The sequence below is a fragment of the Hyla sarda genome, chromosome 6 (genome assembly GCF_029499605.1).
Source record: "Hyla sarda isolate aHylSar1 chromosome 6, aHylSar1.hap1, whole genome shotgun sequence".
In the NCBI taxonomy this organism is placed as follows: domain Eukaryota; kingdom Metazoa; phylum Chordata; class Amphibia; order Anura; family Hylidae; genus Hyla; species Hyla sarda.
The window spans coordinates 248,084,595-248,109,362 of NC_079194.1; the positions used below are offsets into that span (position 1 = coordinate 248,084,595).

Genomic DNA, 24,768 nt, shown 5'->3' on the forward strand with positions numbered 1-24,768 from the left:
AAAGGGGTAATCCAGCATAAGGTGATTTTAGTACGTACCTGGCAGATAGTAATGGACATGCTTAGGAAGGATCTGCGCTTGTCTTGGGCTAAATGGCTATGCTGTGAGATTACCATAACACTGTGGCTAGCTTTCTGTGAACTTGTATTTCCTGTTTTCAGTTTTCTCGTTTGCCTACAAATCCCGTGATACCATTTTCCTCCCTCCCATACATCAGCAACCCCACCCATTGAAACATAAATGAGCTGGTCTTGTGGTTTTCAATCAGGGTGCCTCCAGCTGTTGCATTACTTGCAGATTGCTCTCTCCACCCATTGAAGCAGACAGGCTCCCTGTCATTAGCTGACTAGTGAGTCAGGTCTCGACCGAATTGCAAGCTGGGAAAAATCTGAGACAGCAGTCATATTGTATGCTGTTAAAAATAAATATTGGGATGAAAATCACATAAGTATTGTGAGAAAACCGTCACACACAGGTAAAGACACTATATTATGAACTACACTAACTTTACAGCCCCTGTAGCATAGTCAAATAAAAAAAATTCCTGGAATACCACTTTAAAGAAAAATGTGACCTCTGTCATTGCCAACAAATGGTATATAATAAAGTATTGAGATGAACGTTAGTTATTAACCAAATACTGATTTTCCACCATAATTTGCAAATAAATTCTTTAAAAATCAGACAATGTGATTTTATGAATTATTTTTTCCCTATTATGTCTCTCGTAGTTAAGGTATATCTATGATGAAAAAAAATACAGGCTTCTCTCATCTTTTTTGGAGGATCCTTTTCTACCAATAATTGCACAGCGTAGAAAAGGATCCCCCAAAAGTTACAATATGGCGTGTTTTTTTTTTTTTCATTTATTTTTTTTTCTTTTTGTTTTGCCATATATTTTGTCATATATTTATGCCATTGCAAAGTTCCATTGGGGCAAAAAGACATGCCCTCATATGGGTTTGTAGGTGAACATTTAAAGTGTTATAATTATTAGAAGGTGAGGAGAAGGAAAAGTACAAAAATAAAAAAACTTCTGCATCCTCAAGGGGACTTCCTTAAACCTCTATATATTGGGTATTTTTATTATCTTTATTCTTCAGGTCAATACAATTTACATGTCATTTTAACTGAAAAGCACTCTGCGTAGAATTGAAAAGTCCCCAAAGTTGCAAAAATTTTTTTTTTCAATTTTCATCACAAATATTTTTATAGCTTCACCATAGATTTTGTGGTAAAATGAGCAACATCATTACAAAGTACAATTGGTCACACAAAAATCAAGCCCTTACATGGGCCTGTAGGTGGAAAATGGAAAGGAGCTATTAACCCCTTAACGATGCAGGAGGTAAATGTATGTCCTCGTGAGCTGGTAATTAACGCACCAGGACGTACATTTATGTCCTATGCATAACCGCGAGCATCGGAGGGTCCCAACTGCTGATAGCAGCCAGGCACCCGCCTGTAATGGCATGGATGTCCACGATTGCATGGATGTCCGCTATTGACCCTTCAGATGCCGTGATCAATACAGATCACGGCATCTGCAGCATAGCGGTACTTTGAATGGATGATCGGATTGCCCGCAGCGCTGCCGCGGCGATCCGACCATCCAGCATGGTGACCGGAGGTCCCCTCACCTTGCTCCGGCCGTCTCCCGCGGTCTTCTGCTCTGGTCTGCGATCGAGCAGACCAGAGCAGAAGATCACCGATAATATTGATCAAATGGGCTGAGTCCTTAAGGGGTTAAAAATGAGGAAAATACTAAACAAAAATCTGTCCTCTAAGGGTTAAAGGTTTGTGGGAGACAATAGAACTAGTGACTAATCTGCATACTCCATAGGCATATTACCTGAAGTGTACACTGAACTATATTTGATATTTTATTTTACTCTGGCTCATTGTTAGAATGTTTGTTTCTTTTCTGTTTACCAGTTTCTGTGACTGTTTGCTAGGTAATTAATACTACAATTAAATAATCAGGTTTTTTTTTTTTTTTTGGGAACTTTCCAAACTAGCAAAAAAAACAAAAAACATTTATTTTAGATTTTTTTTACCATAACACAATACTTTTTCTGTCAGCATTAGTAAGGTAAAAAATTGATACATTACTTATGAGGTATCCCACATAAGTACACTACTCACATTTATGTAAATATTTTATATCTTTTCATGTGACAACGCTTAAGAAATGACACTCTGCTACAATGTAAAGCAGTGTACAGCCTTGTATAACAGTGTTTAATGTTGTGTCCATCAAAATAACTGAACACACGTCCAGGATAGGAAATGTTTAACTCTCAGATAAGTAAACAGTTGATTAGGCGGAAGATGGTAGGTATATATAAGAGTTGGAAAAGGTAGCAAGGAGTCCTCTGTATATAAATGTGAAATAAGAGTGATACCACTAGCCGGCCATGTGGAGACTTCCAAATCAGTGACCCCCAAGGTAATCTGCGATAGAGGGGCATCTAGTTTACCCGCAGCAGAGAGAAATGTACATAAGCTGTGACCATAAGCCCAGCTATCTAGGACAGCTATAGTAAGAGGTGAAAACCCCAGTGGTATGCTTAAATTCCACCCACATAAGAACAACAGGCTGCGGGGGTCAACCACAGACGCAAGATGATATTCAATTTGGAGCCATAGTGTCTACATTAACCTATCCCAAAAGGAACGTAATAATGATATAAATGTGGCAGTATGATACACCCAAGCCCCCAACACTTTTATGTTTTGAAGTATTGAGTATGCTACCCTAGGTCTACGACCCACCCAGATGTGTGCTGAAAGTAACCTACGTGCTTTTGTAAAGAAAGAAAGATGGAGTTTGATAGGCAAGGTACAGAAAAGGTAGAGAAGTTTTCGGGAGCGTAGACATTTTAAAAGCTGCCACCCTCCCCAGCCAGGAAACCTCTACCTTACTCATAGATGATAGTTCATACTCCATTTGGGCCAGGAAAGGGAGATAATTGTAGGAGTATAACTGAGAGATGGAGGGGGTTAGGATTATTCCCAAGTATTTAATCACCTTGGGTTGCCAATCTAAAGAGAACTTACATCTCAGGTCATGTAAGGCAGGACTAGGTAGATGAAGAGGCAACTCTTGCAATTTATAGTACGTGGTCGCTCCAAAGCGAGCCAGGTGGCACAAGGCCGCTGTGAGAGAAACCAAAGGATTAGATAAGGATATGATAATATCATCGGCATATAATGTAATAACATGTTTCACCTGTACCACCTGAATCACTGATATCTCTTCTGATTCCCTGATCGCCTGTGCCAACGGCTCCAAAGAGATAATTAAAAGGAGCAGGGATAGCAGACACCCTTGTCGTGTGCCGTTGGACAGACGAAAGGGATCAGACAAGATACCATTCACATAAACCCGTGCGGAAGGGCAAGAATATAAAGCTTTTATAGTGCTAAGGATTGGTCCTCTAAACCCCATCTTGTCCAGCACTGAAAAAGCGTACACCCACCCGATCAAACGCCTTTTTGGCATCCAGTGCCACCATCAGTGCCGGGGTATGTGATTTATCCACACAGTGGATCAGATTAAGTATTCTTTGGGAATGATCTGACGAGTGGCGCCCCTTTACAAACCCTGTTTGATCACATTTGATCAATGAGGGTAATACGGTCGCTAGTCTGACAGCCATCAGTTTGGCATATATTTTGACATCGCACGTGAAGAGTGAACCGGCCTTAGCAAGGGTAACAATAATAGCTTCCTGTTTTCAGCCGGAAAGGAGCCAGAGGTGTATGCACTTTGAAAGAATGCAAGCATAGAAGGCCCTAAGACATCAGCAAATTTCTTATAGTACTCATTAGTCAGGCCACCAGGGTCTGGGGACTTCACCACAGGAAGGGATCTAAGAGTATTGGCTAACTCCTTCCACTGCAAGGGGTCATTCAGCATTTGCAGCTGCTGAGTAGTTAGGGTAGGGAGATGTACAGAAGTCAGGAAGGAATTAATAGAAGAGAGAGAAGGTTGGACAACAGAAGGATCATTCTACAGATTTTAGAGACACATGTAAAAGCTCTTAAATCTATTGGCAATCACTTTTGGGTCTGTCAGTGTTATTTGACTGGGGCTGCATGAGTGCTGATGGCACTAGGAGGCAACAGTTTATTGAGGGAACCATGAATGCCAACATGTACCGTGACATACTGAAGCAGAGCATGATCCCCTCTTTTATGGAACTGGGCTACAGAGTAGTATTCTAACATTATTAAAAATAAATAAAAATGCACCTCAAAGATGAAGAAGCTGAGGATATAGGCGATAGACTAGCGAAGCATGTCTACAGACCTAAAACATATAGAACATCTGTGGGGCATCCTTAAATGGAAGGTAGGGGAGCACAACGTTTCTAATATCCACCGGCTCTATGATGTTGTCATGGAGGAGTGGAAGAGGACTCCAGTGACAACCTGCAAATCTCTATGCACCAAGAGGCTTAGGACAGTGATGGAAAATATTGGTGGCAACTTATAATATTGCCTCCTGGGGCCCAATTTGGACATTTCCACAGGGGTGTACTACATTTTTTTGCCAAGGTTTAGACATTAAAGGGGTTATCAAGGAATAGAAAAAAAGAGCTACTTTCTTTTAAAAAACGCTCCACGTCCGTCTCCAGGTTGGGTGCGGTTCTGCTGCTCAGTTCCATTGAAGGGAATGGAGTAAAGTTGTAAAACCACACCCAACCTGGAGACAGATGTGGAGCTGATTTGAAAAGAAATCAGCTGTGTTTTTCTGTTTCTGGATAACCCCTTAACCCCTTCAGGACGGAGCCCATTTTGACCTTAAGGACCGGAGCGTTTTTTGCACATCTGACCACTGTCACTTTAAACATTAATAACTCTGGAATGCTTTTAGTTATCATTCTGATTCCGAGATAATTTTTTCGTGACATATTCTACTTTAACATAGTGGTAAATTTTTGTCGATACTTGCATCCTTTCTTGGTGAAAAATCTGTAAATTTGATGAAAAATTTGAAAATTTTGCATTTTTCTAACATTGAAGCTTTCTGCTTGTAAGGAAAATGGATATTACGAATACATTTTTTTTGGTTCACATATACAATATGTCTACTTTATGTTTGCATCATAAAATTGATGAGTTTTTACTTTTGGAAGACACCAGAGGGCTTCAACGGTCAGCAGCAATTTTTTCCGATTTTTCACAAAATTTTCAAACTCAGTATTTTTCAGGGACCAGTTCAGGTTTGAAGTGGATTTGAAGGGTCTTCATATTATAAATACCCCATAAATGACCCCATTATAAAAACTACACCCCCCAAAGTATTCAAAATGACATTCAGTAAGTGTTTTAACCCTTTAGGTGTTTCACACGAATAGCAGCAAAGTGAAGGAGAAAATTCACAATCTTCATTTTTTACACTTACATGTTCTTGTAGACCCAATTTTTGAATTTTTACAAGGGGTAAAAGGACAAAAATTTTACTTGTATTTGTAGCCAAATTTCTCTCGAGTAAGCACATACCTCATATGTCTATGTAAAGTGTTCGGCGGGCGCAGTAGAGGGCTAAGAAGGGAAGGAGCGACCAGGGGATTTTGGAGAGTACGTTTTTCTGAAATGGTTTTTGGGGGGCATGTCACCTTTAGGAAGCCCTTATGGTGCCAGAACAGCAAAAAAAAAAAAAACACATGGCATACCATTTTGGAAACTAGACCCCTCGGGGAACGTAACAAGGGATAAAGTGAACCTTAATACCCCACAGGTGTTTCACGACTTTTGCAAATGTAAAAAAAAAAAAATTTTTACTTAAAATGCTTGTTTTCCCCCAAAAATTTAATTTTTAAAAAGGGTAATAGCAGAAAATACCCCTAAAAATTTGAAGCCCAATTTCTCCTGATTCAGAAAACACCCCATATGGGGGTGAAAAGTGCTCTGCTGGCGCACTACAGGTCTCGGAAGAGAAGGAGTCACATTTGGGTTTTTGAAAGCAAATTTTGCTCTGGGGGCATGCCGCATTTAGGAAGCCCCTATGGTGCCAGGACAGCAAAAAAAAAACCACATGGCATATCATTTTGGAAACTAGACCCCTCGGGGAACGTAACAAGGGGTTAAATGAACCTTTATACCCCACAGGTGTTTCACGACTTCTGCATATGTAAAAAAAAAATTTTTTTTTTTTACCTAAAATGCTTGTTTTCCCAAAAATTTTACATTTTTAAAAAGGGTAAAAGCAGAAAATACCCCCCAAAATTTGTAACACAATTTCTCCCGAGTACGGCTATACCCCATATGTGGCCCTAAACTGTTGCCTTAAAATACGACAGGGCTCCAAAGTGAGAGCGCCATGCGCATTTGAGGCCTAAATTAGGGACTTGCATAGGGGTAGACATAGGGGAATTCTACGCCAGCGATTCCCAAACAGGGTGCCTCCAGCTGTTGCAAAACTCCCAGCATGCCTGGACAGTCAACGGCTATCTGGCAATACTGGGAGTAGTTGTTTTGCAACAGCTGGAGGCTCCGTTTTGGAAACAGTGGCGTACCAGACGTTTTTCATTTTTATTGGGGAGGGGAGGGGGGCTGTATAGGGGTATGTGTATATGTAGTGTTTTTTACTTTTTATTTTATTTTTTGTGTTAGTGTAGTGTAGTGTTTTTAGGGTTCAGTCGCATGGGCGGGGGGTTCACAGTAGTTTCTCGCTGGCAGTTTGAGCTGCAGCAGAAAGTTTGCGGCAGCTCAAACTTGCAGCCAGATACTTACTGTAATCCTCCGCCCATGTGAGTGTACCCTGTACGTTCACATTGGGGGGGGGGGGGGGGGGGACAAACCACTACAACTCCCAGCATGCACTTTAGCTGTTTGTGCAAGCTGGGAGTTGTAGTTATACAACAGCTGAAGGTACACTTTTCCATAGAAAAAATGTGCCTCCAGCTGTTGCAAAACCATAAGTCCCAGCATGCCCATAAGGGAATGCTGGGAGTTGTGGTGGTCTGCCTCCTGCTGTTGCATGACTACAGCTCCCAGCATGCCCTTTTTGCATGCTGGGAGCTGTTGCTAAGCAACAGCAGGAGGCTGTCACTCACCTCCAACGATCCACGCCGGAGAGTCAGTCCCTCGTCGTCACCGCCGCCGCCGCTGCTCCTGGGGCCCTGATCCCAACATTGACGCCGGGGATCGGGGTCCCCAGCACCCGGGTCGCACGTCCCGCACCCGCTCACGTCCTCCGGAAGAGGGGCGGAGCGGGTGCGGGAGTGACACCCGCAGCAGGCGCCCTGATTGGTCAGCCGGTAATCCGGCCGACAAATCAGGGCGATCGTGAGGTGGCACCAGTGCCACCTCACCCCTGCAGGCTCTGGCTGTTCGGGGCCGTCAGAGACGGCCCCGAACAGCCAGTAATTCCGGGTCACCGGGTCACTGGAGACCCGATTGACCCGGAATCGCCGCAGATCGCTGGACTGAATTGTCCAGCGATCTGCGGCGATCGCCGACATGGGGGGGCATAATGACCCCCCTGGGCGATATGCCGGGATGCCTGCTGAACAATATCAGCAGGCATCCGGCTCCGGTCCCCAACCGGCTAGCGGTGGGGGCCGGAATTCCCACGGGCGTATGGATACGCCCTCGGTCCTTAAGGACTCGGGATGCAGTGCGTATCCATACGCCCTATGTCCTGAAGAGGTTAATGACGCAGGGTATTTTCCGTTTTTGCATTTTCATTTTTTCCTCATCATCTTATTTTTTGCGCCACCAATTCTACTTTGCTGTGACATCAGTCATTTTACCCAAAAATCCATGGCAAAACGGAAAAAAAAATCAATGTGCGACAAAATTGAAGAAAAAATGCAATTTTGTAACTTTTGGGGGCTTCTGTTTCTACGCAGTGCATTTTCCGGTATAAATGGCACCTTATCTTTATTCTGTAGGTCCATACGGTTAAAATGATTCCCTACTTATATAGGTTTGATTTTGTCGTACTACTAATCATAACTACATGCAGGAAAAATGTATATGTTTAAAAAGGTCCTCTTCTGACCCCTATAACTTTTTTATTTTTCCACATATGGGGATGTATGTGGGCTCATTTTTTGCGCCGTGTTTTGATTGGACTTTTTGATAGCTTTTCATTCACTTTTTTATGGTATAAAAAGTGACCAAAAAGACGCTATTTTGGACCTTGGAATTTTTTTACGTGTACGCCATAGACCGTGCGGTTTAATTAACTATATATTTTTATAGTTCGGACATTTATGCACGCATCGATAACACATATTTTTATTTCCATAGTTTTTTTGTTTTTTTTTGGAAAAGGGGGGTGATTCTGACTTATTATGGAAGGGGTTTAATGATCTTTATTAACACTTTATTTTCATAGGGGGCTATAACACTGCACACACTGATCTTCTACACTGATCACAGCCTGGCAATAGCCGGGCATTGATCTGCGTTATCGCCGTCAACTGCTCCTGCCTGGATCTCAGGCACGGAGAAGTCATTCGGCGATCGGACAGCGAGGAGGCAGGTAGGGACCCTCCAGCTGTCCTGCAAGCTGTTCGGGACACCGCTTTTTTTTTTTACATTAATTCTGATGATTGCATTTTAAGTCTGTCTGTTTCTCTTTTATTTTACAAAAGGACCATAGTTACAATTAAAGCTGTAGGCCTGCTTCCTCACTATTCCCATTTTATAGTAATGAGTCTTTTTAAAAATACTTACATAGATTTTCATTATTAGAACTCCACATTTGAAGAACTGTTATTATTCTACCTTTTACCATAGGGCTATGTCTATCAAAAGTCTGACAATGATTGCTGTGGTACATGCATTCAGGCATCTTGTATTGTGATAGCTACTGATGGATCCAGCCATTTATTAAAGGTACTATTATTAAACTTACTTTTCTAATAAACAAATTAATAAAATATAACACAAAAAAGAAAACTAAAAACATTATAAAGTCACCTGATGGTTCTTACCCCCTAAGCTAAGAGAGAGAGAGTATGTGAGAGAGAAATAAAAAGTATACAGTATGTCAAGTTGCTGCAGTAAGGCTTTCAAGGATTATAGGCCCAGATTTAATAGTCTGTCAGAAACCCAAACTGTCTGGTTTTGGCCATAGCAGCCAATCCCAGCTCAGCTTTCATATTTCAATGAGCTCTGGTAAAATGAAAGATGAGTTGTGATTAGTTTTTATGGCCAATACCAGACAAGTTTGATCTCCAACAGATTGACAAGTATGGGCCATAGACATTTATAGCCCTTATATTATTAATATACCACCACATATGAATGTTTAGTGTTATTTTTGTTGTTGAATGATTTGTTTTTAACTCAACCTAGTGGCAACTGTATCAAGTGTGTTACTGAGAGAACATTGTCCTTAGTAAAGTGGTTTGTGGATCATTCAGGTATTTCTTCACAAGTGAGATAAGCCATAAAATATTATTAATAGGAGGGAGGGGATGCTTTGCGACTTTGTGTTGGACTTTGTTGCCTAATAGATAAAGTAATTTCAAAGATTATGGGGGAGATTTATCAAAACCTGTCCAGAGGAAAAGTTGTCCAGTTGCCCCTAGCAACCAATCAGGTTGCTTCTTTCATTTTTCACAGGCCTCTTTAAAAATGAAAGAAGCCATCTGATTGGTTGCTATGGGCAACTGGTCAACTTTCCCTCTGCACAGGTTTTGATAAATCTCCCCCTATATCCTGTTCCACTATCTTTTTTTTATTTGGAAATAATTGCTAGATACATTTTCCAAACCTAAGACATGGCTGAGTGACCCTATTTATATTAATAAATAACAAAAGTCACTCCTATTTGTCATTTAGAATTTCTTTTGTTAGAATTTCTGTTTACACTGTGTTATGCTTTCCCTGAAAAGTTCAGAGAAAGGTTTAAAGGGGTATTCCAGGAAAAAAACGTGTTTATAAATATCAACTGGCTCCAGAAAGTTAAACAGATTTGTAAATTACTTCTATTAAAAAATCTTAATCCTTTCAATAATTATCAGCTGCTGAAGTTGAGTTGTTGTTTTCTGTCCAGCAACAGTGCTCTCTGCTGACATCTCTGCTTGTCTCTGGAACTGCACAGAGTAGAAGAGGTTTGCTATGGGGATTTGCTTCTAAACTGGGCGGTTCCCGAGACATGTGTCATCAGAGAGCCCTTAGACAGAAAAGAACAACTCAACTTCAGCAGGTCATAAGTACTGAAACAATTCAGATTTTTTTAATAGAAGTAATTTACAAATCTGTTTAACTTTCTGGAGCCAGTTGATATATAAAAAAAAGTTTTTTCCTGGATAACCCCTTTAAGTTTCATAAGGGGTTACAGCTAATTGGTAAAGGTCCTGAAGATGCCCCCCCCCCCCCCCCCCCCCGGTACATAATATTTATGGCTTACTCCGAGGGATAGGCCATACATTTTTGTAAAGGTTCACATACACCTTCAGTAGTTTAGTCTTAAATTGGCCAACAGCTATCTTATTTAAAGCACAACTGTCATGAGTTTTCACTCCCATGAACGAATCCCAGATTGGCAAAGTGGGTACTGATTACAACGCAGGCATTGCTTTTACTGCTTTCTAGCAGCTTTTATCATACTTAAAAATGCTTTTTATTACAGTCAGCAACAGTTGGATAGGCGTGGCTATGCCCCGCGGCTGCTATGCCTGTCCCCTGTGTGTCAGCGCTGGGACTGCTGTGTGATTGACACACAGGTCCCAGCGCATAGACTCCTTATTATCTTTATGTGCGGGCGGTGAACATGCAAGTTTATAAGAAAAACCAGTGTCTGTTTTCCTTACTTTATAAAGTGCCAGCACTGCGTTGTGGGCGGCGAGTTTTCATAGCAAGTGCTCGCTCCCGATGGTCCCATGGCATAATACTACAGGCAGAGCACTGCGCCGTGCACTAGGGGCATTGAGGCGACTGTTTGCTTGACAGCATATCCCTCCGACAGTGCCCGTTCTCCTGTCTTCTTATAGTGCCAGCAAACGCTGCGGGCGGCAAGTTTTCATAGCAAAAGCTCGCTCCTGATGACCCTAGTGCACAGCGCAATGCAGCATGACCATCGGGAGCGAGCACTTGCTATGAAAACTCACCGCCCACAGCGCAGCGCCGGCATTTTATGGAGTAAGGAAAACAGACACAGTTTTTTCTTATAAACTTGCATGTTCGTTGCCCGCACATAAAGATAATAAGGCGTCTATGCACTGGGACCTGTGTGCCAATCACAAAGCGGTCCCAGCACTGACATATAGGGGATAAGCATGACGGCCGGGGGCATAGCCACACCCATCCAACTGTTGCTGACTGTAATAAAAAGCATTTTTAAGCATGATAAAAGCTGCTAGAGAGCAGCAAAAGCAAAGCCTTGTAATCAGTAACCACTTTGTCAACCTGAGATTAATTTATGGGGGTGAAAATTCATGACAGTTGTGCTTTAATCCCTGATACACAAGAACATTTGGTTTGGCCAGACATTTATGTATTCTGCATAGGGAAGAAAGCAACTGCCAGGTAGCTCTGGTGGTGGCTTATCTCCCATAACACAAGAAGGATTGGGCAGCTAAAATTTAATATGCTGATCATTCTCTCCAGGACATCATATAGGGGAACACATTAGATGGCTAGCATGTACTACTGAAAATGGTTAGTTTTGGAAGACTTAAGGCTTTATTATCCTTTTAAAAAAATAAGCAGCAAACAAATAAATGTGTACCTAAACCATTATTCTTGAAAAAAGCCTTGATTTTCCCCTGCATTACCCATGACACATTTGATGTCTTATAAGATAATTTTGTGCATTTTTGTTCCAGCCTGGAGAATCACAGTTCGTGTCAAATGATAACTGTACACAATACAGTTGTATACTCAAAGGAAATACCTTTGTGACAGCATTACAGACACGAGTTTGTCCTATAACAGATGAGGAGTGTACATCTGTGAGTTGTTTGTATACTTTATCTTTACATATAAATATAGGAAAATGAAAATAAGGAAAAATGCTCCTCTGTTTAGATTCACACATAACGTAATCTAGTTTACAAATCTGCACCAAAATCTCTGATGAAAACCTCATGCATTTATACAGATTTATTTGCAGAATTTGGTTAAGATTTAGCTAGCATGTCTTCTACTGTGAATCTGCAGCATGCCTAGGATCCACTGTAGACACAGTTTAACACAGTCTAACACTTTAAGTGAATGAGATTTGTTAAAACCTCATCCATTTACATTGTGTTGTACTTTGATGTGAACTGATTATTCTGCAATTGACATTTTACAACAAATACGGTACATTACTAGGATGGATTTTTCTTAATGGGGAGGGGATATCGAGCAGGAACAGGTGGGAGAGACATTGCTCATAAGGCTAAGGATAAATACAGCTCAGCAACAGTGCAATGGATTTTGTCCAGGTAAAATGCTTTGGGTAGGGTCACACATGCATTTTGCTGCATATTTTCCTACCCATTGAAGCTAATGGGTAGCAAAATTAGTTGCAGAAAATATGCAGCAAAATACAGTACTAGTGGCCCTACGCTTAAACAGCATCACCTGCACTATTAACCTGTATATTCAGGTTAGTGATGCTGCTGTCAGTTTTCCTTTAACGAGTACCTTTCATCAAATAAACTTTTTATATATTATAGATCAATGCATACTGAATAACTTTCCAATTGGATGTTATAAAAAAAATGCTTCTTTCTATATATTTTTACTGACCCTACCATTCCCGGCCGCAAGCCTCTGTATAGATTTCGGACTCATGCCGGTCTGGATGCAGACTAGCTCAGCGCAGCTCCCTACCTGTCAATCAGACAGGCGGGAGCAGGCGCTGTGCTCGTAGCAAAGCAGGGTTCGCTCCTGACTCGGCTGGCCAGTCACGTGCGTGATGTGATGATCCTGTATTTCAGCAGCGGCACAGCAGCTCTGAGCTTCGATCTTCCTCATCTCTGCATGTGCAGTAGTAAATAGAGAGGAGGAGACTCAGAGCTCCTGGCCGCCCATGCTGGGTTCGCAGCATAGAGGAGGAAGGGCGGAAGTTAGCCCAGACAAGCTTCACATGACGTTGCGCCTGCCGGCCCCTGCCCCTTTCCTCCGTCATAGAAGGACAGCTAAATGAGCAGGAAAGAAGAGGAGAAATAAGGTAGAAAGAGGGGTTTTCAATGAAAATAAACACAGGGCTAGTGTCAGTGAGAGTCAGGGACAGATGGGGAGGGGGATTAGGGACAGTTTAGATCAGGAGTCTCAAACTGGTGGCCCTTCAGATGTTGCAAAACTTCAACTCCCAGCATTCCCGACAGCCATTAACTGCAGCAAATGGCTGTCTGGGCATGTCCAGATGCTGGGAGTTAAAGTTTTGCAACATCTGGAGGGCCGCCAGTTTGAGACCCCTGGTTTAGATGATGATAGGTACTCTTTAACATATGCTTTTCCCAGTTGAAGTTACAGTATATAAGCATTTTTGTTTTACAGGGGCTGCTTGAGAAATCTCCAGATGGCTGCTGTAATATCTGTAAAGGTAATACTTTGTCCAGATTACATTTTACTAAGAGATTGCAAAAATAAGCATACCCCTTGTATTAGTATTTTTTTAACAGAATATCTTTTACATGATGGTCATATCATAAGCAGTCATAAAGAGCATTCAGAAATACCATGTATGTCCCATACTATATCCATTTACATTGACATTTTGTTTCTCATGAGTTTGTTAAGAATGACAAATTTAAAGGAATTTACCCCAAGAAGCATTGCTTCTACAGGGAACTATGATGTTTTACATATTTCAGGAGACAGAGTTCCTACAGGTCCTGACAAATAGGGACCCTGCATGCACATTGTAAGGTGGCACACAATGTTAACACGTCCATGAACTCCTTAAGATATTGAGCATAGCCAAGAAGTTGGATGGATGGATGCCACCAGTAAATTCTACAAGCAACTTGCGTTTACTCAAGGGTTGGAAGAATGATATTTACCTTCTCACTTATATGTTGTCTCCTGCAGCATGTGACGATGAATAAACATTAAGTGTGTAACCTTATTCATTTCATTGTCGCTAAACAAATTAGAATAATTCAGCATTCTAGATTTACTATTACATAATTACATAAATTATAGAATTCTATTTATATTTCAGCTCCAAAAACATGCAGGGTTCAGACGAATGTAACTGAAATTTCTAGTAACGGTTGTTCAGCTAACGTCAGTTTGTCATACTGCGAAGGATGGTGTCCAAGTGATAAAAAGTAAGTAGTAAATTTGGATTTTCATAAATAGTGCAATATTTTTTTCTTTATATTAAATGTTGTCATTCATAGTGTCGCATGGAGTAGAGCATTTTCTGACTAAGTCTATCGATTGATGTTTCATGGGTGAATGCATATGAAGCAAACAATATCAAGCCCTATAAAATCTTTTACTTCTTTTGCTATTTTTTATGGTTATACAGTGGGGATCAAAAGTTTGGGCACCCCAGGTAACAAATTGTATAAGAAGCCAAGGAAAGATGGAAAAATCTCCAAAAGGCATCAAATTATAGATTAGACATTCTTATAATATGTCAAAAAAGTTAGATTTTTTTCCATCATTTACACTTTCAAAATAACAGAAAACAAAAAAATGGCATCTGCAAAAGTTTGGGCACCCTGCAGAATTTATAGCATGCACTGCCTCCTTTGCAAAGCTGAGACCTGCCAATGTCATGGATTGTTCTCAATCATCATCTGAGAAGACCAGGTGATGTCAATCTCAAAGGTTTTAAAGGGGTATTCCAGGCCAAAACTTTTTTTTATATATCAACTGGCTCCGGAAAGTTAAACAGATTTGTAAATTACTTCTATTAAAATAGTTATTAGCTTCTGAAGTTGAGTTGTTTTTTTTTCTGTCTAACTGCTCTCTGATGACTCACGTCCCGGGAGCTGTGCAGTTCCTATGGGGATATTCTCCCATCATGCACAGCTCCTGGGACATGACATCATCATTGAGCAGTTAGACAGAAAACTTCAGAAGCTAATAACTATTGGAAGGATTAAGATTTTTTAATAGAAGTAATTTACAAATCTGTTTAACTTTCTGGAGCCAGTTGATATATAAAAAAAAGGTTTTGCCTGGAATACCCCTTTAAATGCCCAGACACATCTGACCTTGCCCCAACAATCAGCACCATGGGTTCTTCTAAGCAGTTGTCTAGAAATCTGAAACTGAAAATAGTTGACACTCACAAAGCTCGAGAAGGCTATAAGAAGATAGCAAAACGTTTTCAGATGTCAATATCCTCTGTTCGGAATGTAATTAAGAAATGGCAGTCATCAGGAACAGTGGAAGTTAAAGCAAGATCTGGAAGACCAAGAAAAATATCAGACAGAACAGCTCGCAGGATTGTGAGAAAAACAATTCAAACCCCACGTTTGACTGCACAATCCCTCCAGAAAGATCTGGCAGACACTGGAGTTGTGGTACACTATTCCACTATAAAGAGATATTTGTACAAATATGGTCTTCATAGAAGAGTCATCTGAAGAAAACCTCTTCTACGTTCTCACCACAAAAATCAGCCTTTGAACTTTGCAAATGAACATATAGACAAGCCTGATGCATTTTGGAAACCATTTCTATGGACCGATGAGGTTAAAATTGAACTTTTTGGCCGGAATGAGCAAAGGTACATTTGGAGAAGAAGTGGAACAGAATTTAATAAAAAGAACCTCTGTCCAACTGTTAAGCATGGGGGTGAATCAATCATGCTTTGGGGTTGTATTGCAGCCAGTGGCACAGGGAACATCTCACAAGTAGAAGGAAAAATGGATTCAATAACATTTCAGCAAATTTTGGATGTTAACTTGATGCCATCTGTGAAAAAGCTGAAGTTAAAGAGAGGATGGCTTCTACAAATGGATAATGATCCTAAACACACCTCGAAATCCAAGGGGGATTACATCAAGAGGCGTTAACTGACGGTTTTGCCATGGCCTTCACAATCTCAAGATCCTCAACATCATTGAAAATCTATGGATAGACCTTAAAAGAGCAGTGCGTGACCGACAGCCCAGAAATCTCAAAGAACTGGAAGACTTTTGTAAGTTAGAATGGGCAAAGATACCTCAAACAAGAATTGAAAGACTGGCTACAAAAAGCGTTTGCAAGCTGTGATACTTGCCAAAGGGTGCAGTACAAGATATTAATTCTGCAGGGTGCCCAAACTTTTGCAGACGCCATTTTTTTGTTTTGCTTTTATTTTGAAAGTGTAAATGATGGAAATAAAATTAACTTTTGTTGACATATTATAAAAATGTCTAATCTGTAATTTGATGCCTTTTGGAGATTTTCCCATCTTTCCTTGGCTTCTTTATGCACATTAATACAAATTTTTACCTGGGGTGCCCAAACTTTTGATCCCCACTGTAAACTTTAAAAAAAACTCACCAACCTTACTGATCCCCTGCCATTCCAATCCCTGGCTTCCCATCTATCTATCTCTGTTTAGCAGGCTCCAGGAATGATGTGGCGTGTCAACACATGTCTGCTATTGCCAACTGCTGGCTTTAGCGATAAAGTATAAACAATATATGGCTGCAGCGATCACATATTGTATTGACATAATCTTGCTTAATTTCGGATAACAGAGACTGGGGAAAGACCAGTGAAGTTTTGGCATGGAAGCGAAAGGGTAGAGATGGGCGAACTTTTAGCATTTTTGGAATGTGTTCTGTTCTTGACAAGCTTGTAATGTGAATGAGAATAAAAATATAGGTAACCCTACTCATTTTTTTTTTCATAAAGAACAAAAAAAAAAAAAAGCCTGACGTTACCTGGGTTGGCGGGGTACATTGCTATTGGCCCTTCCCAGCCTAAAGAATGTTACCCCTAGGCCCTGGAGCATCAGTTTGGAATACGCTTCAGGCCTCTTGAGACCTGCTCATTTCAGTACCAGTGGGTACCGGGGTAATAATTGGGGGTTAGCGCTACCTGTTTTTGGGGCTTACGCTAAGCCCCAGCTTAGTTAAAGACTCCATCTATGAGACAGCTTCCGCGAAGCCTGCAAATTAACCCCTTAAGGACAATGGACGTTCTCCTACGCCCCGTTTCCGAGTCCTTAAGGACAGAGGACGTAGGAGTACGTCCTGTCCATTCCCGGCCCCCCGCCGCTAGCCGGAGGGGAGCCGGTGCCCGATGCCTGCTGAACGATTTGCCATGTTGGCAATCGCAGCGCATCGCTCGTCAATTCAGACGAGCGATGCGATTCCGTTCCCTGCCGCTCGCCGGGCGGGGATCGGAGCCGGATGTCTGCTGATTTCAATCAGCAGACATCCCGGCAGCGTGCAGGAGGAGGTCCGGAGGACCACCTATACCTGGGATAGCTGCAGGACGCCGGTAACTACTTACCAGCGTTCTGCATCAGTTCTGGGTCATCAGGGTCACGTGTGACCCTGTGACCCGGATGTAGATGGTGACTGGTGGTATAGTATACACCACCAATCACCATCCATGCTGTACTGGGGGCTGGCATTGTGGCCACCCCCCTCAGTACAGTTGTGATTGGGTGGCCAAAGTGGCCACACCAATCACAATGTAATGGGAGGGGATGGTGGGGGCTAGGAGCACGTTGCTCCGTTCTGCCCGCCATTCCAAAGAGATCTGGCGAGCAGGACGGAGCCCCGTGCTGCCCACCATCCCCTGAGTAAAAAAAAAAGTGCCCCTTTCACCCTTTCTGTGGCCCCTTGGCACAGAAATCACCAGGGATAGCTTTAGATTAGATAGGGACAGGTTAGGGTTAAAAAATCCGTTTGTTTTTTTAGCGTACCTCAGTGGGTGTCCGTGGGTCCGTAGCACCTTTAGCTACGTGACCCCGGCTCTGCTGGGTCGCTGCGGTCTGCCGCCAGCGTTTTTTTTTTTGGCGCAGATCTTTTTTTTTTCTCTCCTAAGCGTGTGTGCGGACCCTCTTAGTTATAAAAGAGCGGTACGCCACCGTTTGTTAAAGTCCACCCGCCGCTGATCAGTCCCGTAGTACTGATTAGCGTTTTTTTTTTGTGGTGCCGGCGCTTTTTTTCGGGTTTTCTAGCGTGTTTTTGCACCCATAGGCGGTCCGTGCCACCAGTAGCAGGTGTGTACTTTGTGGCCGGAGCTTACTTGTGTGTGCGGCGTGCCTCACCGCTGTCAGTGATTTATCACTGATCAGCGTTTTTTTTCTGGTAAAGGCACTTTTTTCGGTTAACACGTTTTTTTTTTTTGCACCCATAGGCGGTCCGTGCCACCAGTAGCAGGTGTGTGTGCAGCCTGTCCCACCGCTGTCAGTGATTTATCACTGATCAGCGATTTTTTTGTAGTTCAGGTGGGTGCATTTTTTTCAGGGTAAAGTGTTTTTTTATTTTATTTTTCGTTTTTTGTTGTTGTGTGGGGGTCTGTGTACAAGCCACCAGCCACTGTTCTGGGCTGAGTGGCCGGACCCCCCAGTGACTTCTGCGCCCCCTGCCGCCACAAGCGCTAATTAGTGTGCACACCACTGATTAGATAAACGCTTTTTTTTGGCGCAGGGCTTTTTTGCGCTAGAAGTCACCTTTTTTTTTTTTTTTTTAAAAGGCTCCTTTTTATTTAATATTTTTTTTCTGTTAGGGCGGGTTAGTTTAGTTAGGTTAGGTTAGGGAGGGTTAGGGAGGTAGTATCGCACCACACCACACACAGCACATACACCAATAAAGTTTCCTCCCCCCCCACACACACACACACACACACACACACACACACACACACACGTATCCACATTAGAGTAGGTGTCACGATTCGGCTGGCTGGAGGTGGATCCTATGTGCCAGAGAGGGATTGGCGTGGACCGTGTCGGTCAGTCGGTCAGAAGAAAAGGCAGTTTTGAGATGGTTGAAGGCCTCTTCTGCTTGAGGAGCCCAGGACTTAGGGTTGCCGTTTTTCTTGGTTAGGGCAACAATTGGGGCCACAATAGTGAAAAAATGTGGAATAAATTGTCTGTAATAATTGGCAAACCCCAAGAAACGGTGGATAGCACGGAGTCCGGAGGGGCGTGGCCAGTCAAATACGGCTGATAGTTTGTCCGGGTCCATTTGGAGTCCCTGGCCAGAGACTAAGTATCCTAGGAAGGGAAGAGATTGACATTCAAAGAGACATTTTTCCATTTTGGCATATAATTGATTGTCCCGAAGTCTCTGAAGAACCATGCGGACATGCCGGCGGTGTTCTTCAAGGTTAGAAGAAAAAAAAAATCAAAATATCGTCCAGGTAGACCACAACACAGGTATATAGAAGATCACGAAAAATTTAATTTACAAAGTCTTTGAAGACGGCAGGGGCATTGCAAAGCCCAAAAGGCATAACCAGATATTCAAAGTGCCCATCCCTGGTGTTAAACGCGGTCTTCCACTCGTCCCCTTCCCTGATGCGGATGAGATTATATGCACCTCTTAAGTCCAATTTGGTAAAGACGTTGGCCACGTATGCGGTCAAAGAGTTCCGAGATAAGAGGTAGGGGATAGTGGTTTTTTATAGTGATTTTATTAAGGCTGCGGTAATCAATGCAAGGTCATAAGGAGCCGTCTTTTTTGGAGACGAAGAAAAATCCAGCTCCGGCAGGGGAGGAAGACTTGCGGATAAATCCCCTTTTTAAATTCTCTTGGATGTACTCCGACATGGCTTATGTTTCCGGAGCGGACAGAGGATAGATTCTGCCCCGGGGTGGAGTAGTACCAGGGAGGAGGTCAATAGGGCAGTCATAAGGCCTGTGAGGAGGCAAAGTCGCTGCTTGTTTTTTGCAAAAAACATCAGCATAGTCCAGATAGGCCTTGGGGAGACCTGGTATCGGAGGAGCCATAGGGTTTTGACTGACAGTACTGGGAGCAGACATAAGACAGTTCTTGTAGCAAGTAGTACCCCAGTTCTTGATCTCCCCGGTGGTCCAATCGAGGGTTGGGGAATGGCGTTGAAGCCAAGGTAGTCCAAGAAGAATTTCCGAAGTGCAGTTAGAGAGGACCAGAAATTCAATCTTTTCGTGATGGGGTCCAATGCACATTAAGAGGGGTTCCGTGCGGTAACGCACAGTACTGTCCAATCTTTCATCATTAACAGAGGCGATGTAGAGGGGTCTGGCGAGACTGGTCACTGGAATGTTGAACCTTCTAACGAAAGAGGCCAAAATAAAATTTCCTGCAGATCCGGAATCCAAGAAGGCCACAGCTGAGAAGGAGAAGGTAGAAGAAGAAATCCGCACAGGCACAGTAAGACGTGGAGAAGCAGAGTTCACACCTAGAGCTGTCTCACCTTTGTGCGGAGTCGGAGTGCGTCTTTCCTGACGTGGAGGTCGGATAGGACAGTCCTTCAAGAAGTGTTCGATACTGGCACAGTACAGGCAAAGGTTCTCAAGGCGGCGGTGTGTCCTCTCTTGAGGTGTCAAGCAAGACCGGTGAACTTGCATAGCCTCCACGGTGGAAGGCACAGAAACGGATTGCAGCGGACCAGAGGAGAGAGGAGCCGGGGAGAGAAACCGCCTCGTGCAAACAAAGTCCATATCCTGGCGGAGCTCCTGACGCCTTTCGGAAAAACGCATGTCAATGCGGGTGGCCAGATGAATAAGTTCATGCAGGTTAGCAGGGATTTCTCGTGCGACCAGCACATCTTTGACGTTACTGGATAGGCCATTTTTGAAGGTCGCGCAGAGGGCCTCGTTATTTCAGGACAATTCGGAGGCGAGAGTACGGAATTGGATGGCGTACTCGCCAACAGAAGAATTACCCTGGACCAGGTTCAGCAGGGCAGTCTCGGCAGAAGAGGCTCGGGTTGGTTCCTCGAAGACACTTCTAATCTCCGTGAAGAAAGAGTGTACAGAGGCAGTGACAGGATCATTGCGGTCCCAGAGCGATGTGGCCCATGACAGGGCTTTCCCAGACAGAGGCTGACCACGAAAGCCACCTTTGACCTTTCGGTAGGAAATTGGTCCGACATCATTTCCAAGTGCAGGGAACATTGTGAGAGAAAACCACGGCAAAATTTAGAGTCCCCATCAAATTTGTCCGGCAATGACAAACGGAAGTTGGAATGCGGCCACTCGCTGCGGAGGAGGTGCAGGAGCTGGCGGAGGAGATGGTTGCTGAAGCTGTGGTAGAAGCTGCTGTAGAATCACGGTCAGTTGAGACAGCTGGTGGCCTTGTTGCGCTATCTGTTGCGACTGCTGGGCGACCACCGTGGTGAGGTCAGCGATAACTGGCAGCGGGACCTCAGCGGGATCCATGGCCGGATCTACTGTCATGATTCGGCTGGCTGGAGGTGGATCCTCTGTGCCAGAGAGGGATTGGCGTGGACCGTGTCGGTGGACCGGTTCTAAGTTGCTACTGGTTTTCACCAGAGCCCGCCGCAAAGCGGGATGGTCTTGCAGCGGCGGTAGCAACCAGGTCGTATCCACCGGCAACGGCTCAACCTCTCTGACTGCTGAGATAAGCGCGGTACAAGGGAGTAGACAAGAGCAAGGTCGGACGTAGCAGAAGGTCAGGGCAGGCAGCAAGGATCGTAGTCAGGGGCAACGGCAGGAGGTCTGGAACACAGGCTAGGAACACACAAGGAAACGCTTTCACTGGCACAATGGCAACAAGAACCGGCAAGGAAGTGCAGGGGAAGTGAGGTATAAATAGGGAAGTGCACAGGTGAAGATACTGATTAAAACCCATGCGCCAATCAGTGGCGCACCGGCCCTTTAAATCGCAAAGACCCGGCGCGCGCGCGCCCTAGGGAGCGGGGCCGTGCGCGCCGGGACAGCACAGACGGGGAACGAGTCTGGTAAGCGGGTCGGGATGCGCATCGCGAGCGGGCGCGTCCCGCATCGCGAATCGCATCCCGGCTGGGGACATTATCGCAGCGCATCCGGTCAGCAGGTCTGACCGGGGCGCTGCGAACAGGAGAACGCTGCGAGCGCTCCGGGGAGGAGCGGGGACCCGGAGCGCTCGGCGTAACAGTAGGGAAATGGCCCGCAGAGAGTTTTTGGCGGAGGAGGCATATGCCATAATTGCCTCCGACACCGAGAGCGGCTCAGAGGACGATGAAGACCCCACCTTCCTTATTTCATCGTCCTCCTCATCATCTAGTTCTGATGATGAGCCACCAAGGCGGCGGAGACACCGCCGTGCGGTGCCGCAAACCTCCTCTGCCCTTGACCCTGTGCCCCATGCTAGTATGAGTCCCCTGGCACTCATACTAGTGAAGCTCCCCAGCCAAGATCACTGGTACATTGTACCGGAGAACTTGTCTGGACTCAGCCAGCGGACCACTCAGGAATCAAAATTAACATCGCCGGGTTCACTGAAAAGGACTTTTTCGGTCATTTTTTCAGTGACGACTTTGTTAATTTGATGGTTACACAGACGAATCTGTACACCCAACAGTTCGTCGCCGCTAACCCGGGCTCACTTTTAGCTAGACCCGGCGGCTGGACTCCAGTCGATGCAGCCGAAATGAGGACCTTTTGGGGCCTCGTGCTGCATATGGGTATAGTTAAAAAACCCAGTGTCAGGCAATATTGGAGTGGGGACGTCTTTTACCAGACACCCCTCTACAGTATGGCCATGGCACGTTCCCGGTTCGAGGCCATTCGGAGATGTTTGCATTATGCTGATAACGCGTATGACCGCCTGTCATCAATCACTTCGGGGCCAGATTTTGGGAGGCCTATGTCCCGGGGCGGGAGGTCTCTATTGAAGAGTCGCTCATCAGCTTCAAGGGGAGACTCACTTTCCGGCAATACATCCCGACCAAGCGGGCACGGCATGGCGTGCAGATGTATAAACTTTGCGAGAGTACCTCCGGGTACACTTGCAAGTTTATAGTGTATGAGGGACGAGCCCCCCACTCTGGGTGTTAGCGGGAAAATCGTTTGGGACCTTTTGCACCCATTGCTAGATAAAGGTTACCACCTTTACGTGGATAACTTTTATACTAGTATGCCTCTCTTCACATCCCTCGCCGCCAGATCCACGGTCGCTTGTGGGACAGTCCGGAAGAATCAAAGAGGCCTTCCGCCCCATCCCCTACATGCTTCTATCCCCCGGGGTGAGTCCCGTGCCTTTTCCCATGAGAACCTGTTGTTGGTCCGGTATAAGGACAAGAGGGATGTCCTTATGCTCACCACAATTCATGGGAATGGCAGCACCCCTGTCCCTGTGCGAGGTACCGTGGGACCGGTCCTCAAGCCCGATTGTATTCTGGACTACAATCGGTATATGGGGGGAGTTGATCTTTCTGATCAAGTCCTCAAGCCATATAACGCCATGCGGAAAACACGCGTATGGTATAAAAAGGTTGCGATCTACATGGTAAAGGTTGCCATGTACAACTCTTTTATACTGTACCAGAACGCTGGCAACACAGGGACATACCTGGAGTTCCAAGAGGTAGTTCTAAAGGCCCTCATCTTTGGTGACCGCCAAAGAGCGGGTCAGAGCACCTCTGGAACTTTAGGTCCCCGGATCGTCCCCGGCCAACACTTTCCTGGTGTGATCCCCAACACTGGAAGGACGGAACGAACCCAGAAGAAATGCAGAGTGTGTCACAAGAAGGGGAGACGGAAGGACACCACGTACCAATGTGACACTTGCCCCGATCATCCGGGCCTCTGCATAGGCTGCTTCAGGGCGTATCACACTTCCATGGAGTACAAAATTTTCCATCCTTTGCCATAATTTTCATTCCCCAGAATTTGGCTCCAATGTACCATTCCAGGGTACATTGACTTCCAAATTTTAAACCAAAACACACCCCCAAAAAACAAAACCTTTTTCCCAATACCCCAATATCTTTTTTTTTTCTTCCCCCTAAAAAATGGGCCATGGGACACAGAGTCAACAGCATTGGAGGTTTGCAGTTGCCTCAAATGCGCAACGCTCTCTCTCCCCACCTGAGCGGGTTGAGCATTTGAGGTAACAGAATAGGGACGGCCCCACACATCCTCTTCCCAGAATGATGATTCAGAGTATAGGGTTTGGGGCGGGCATCATTTTTACTTTTGGCTGTACTCTGGGTCATCATTCTGGGAAAATAATTGGCATATCAGTAATAAAATTGCAATTTTCTTCCCCCCATAGTACACTTCATCCATTCCTGGAAAATAAATGAAGGGAACACCCGTCTGTTCCAAATCTCCACTTCACCCTATACACCTTCCCTACGGGGTGTACTGTTTGTAATAGGTTCACATGTGGGTGTTCCTTTCTTGTATTTTCCTCTGAATGTATGTAACTGTTAGGTCCGTAACAAACATCCGCCTCAAATGCGAAGAGTTCTCGCTGAGCTCTGTCGTATTTCCAGGCGACAATTTGGAGTCACATGTTAATTGTTCCCATAAAGATGAAGCAGAGCATAGGTTGAAAATTGCAGTTTTCAAAAAGCTACCCTTCATCCATTCCTGGAAAATACATTTAGGAAACACCTGTGCATTCAAAATGTCCTCTTTACCCCTATACCAATACCTTAGGGTGGGTACTTTCTGTAATCTTGCCACATGTGGGTGTTTCATTTTTGTATTTTCGTCGGAATGTATGTAACAGTCAGCTACTGATATGCCATAGGTCACAAATACAAAGTGACCTCTATGACTTTCGAGCCTTGTTGTGCGCCCGCCCAGCACGTTACCCCATATGTGGAGGTATTTTTATAGTCAGGGGAAAAAGCCCTCCAAAATTTGTAACCCAATTCCTCATATTACCCCTTGTGAAAATGTTAAAAATTGGGTAACCCCAGCATTTTAGTGTAAAAAAATCAAATTTTTCAATTTAT

At 44.1% G+C, this 24,768-nt stretch overlaps 1 protein-coding gene across 1 annotated transcript in view; it reads left to right on the plus strand.

Moving 5' to 3' along the window:
• Window positions 1–24,768, plus strand: part of LOC130276902 (mucin-2-like) — a 379,260-nt gene that overhangs the window by 341,132 nt on the left and 13,360 nt on the right. Inside the window, exons 22-25 of the mRNA XM_056526896.1 lie at window positions 8,761–8,859; window positions 11,799–11,924; window positions 13,462–13,507; window positions 14,129–14,237. Coding sequence (XP_056382871.1) covers window positions 8,761–8,859; window positions 11,799–11,924; window positions 13,462–13,507; window positions 14,129–14,237 — 380 coding nt within the window. The remainder of the gene's footprint in view (window positions 1–8,760; window positions 8,860–11,798; window positions 11,925–13,461; window positions 13,508–14,128; window positions 14,238–24,768) is intronic.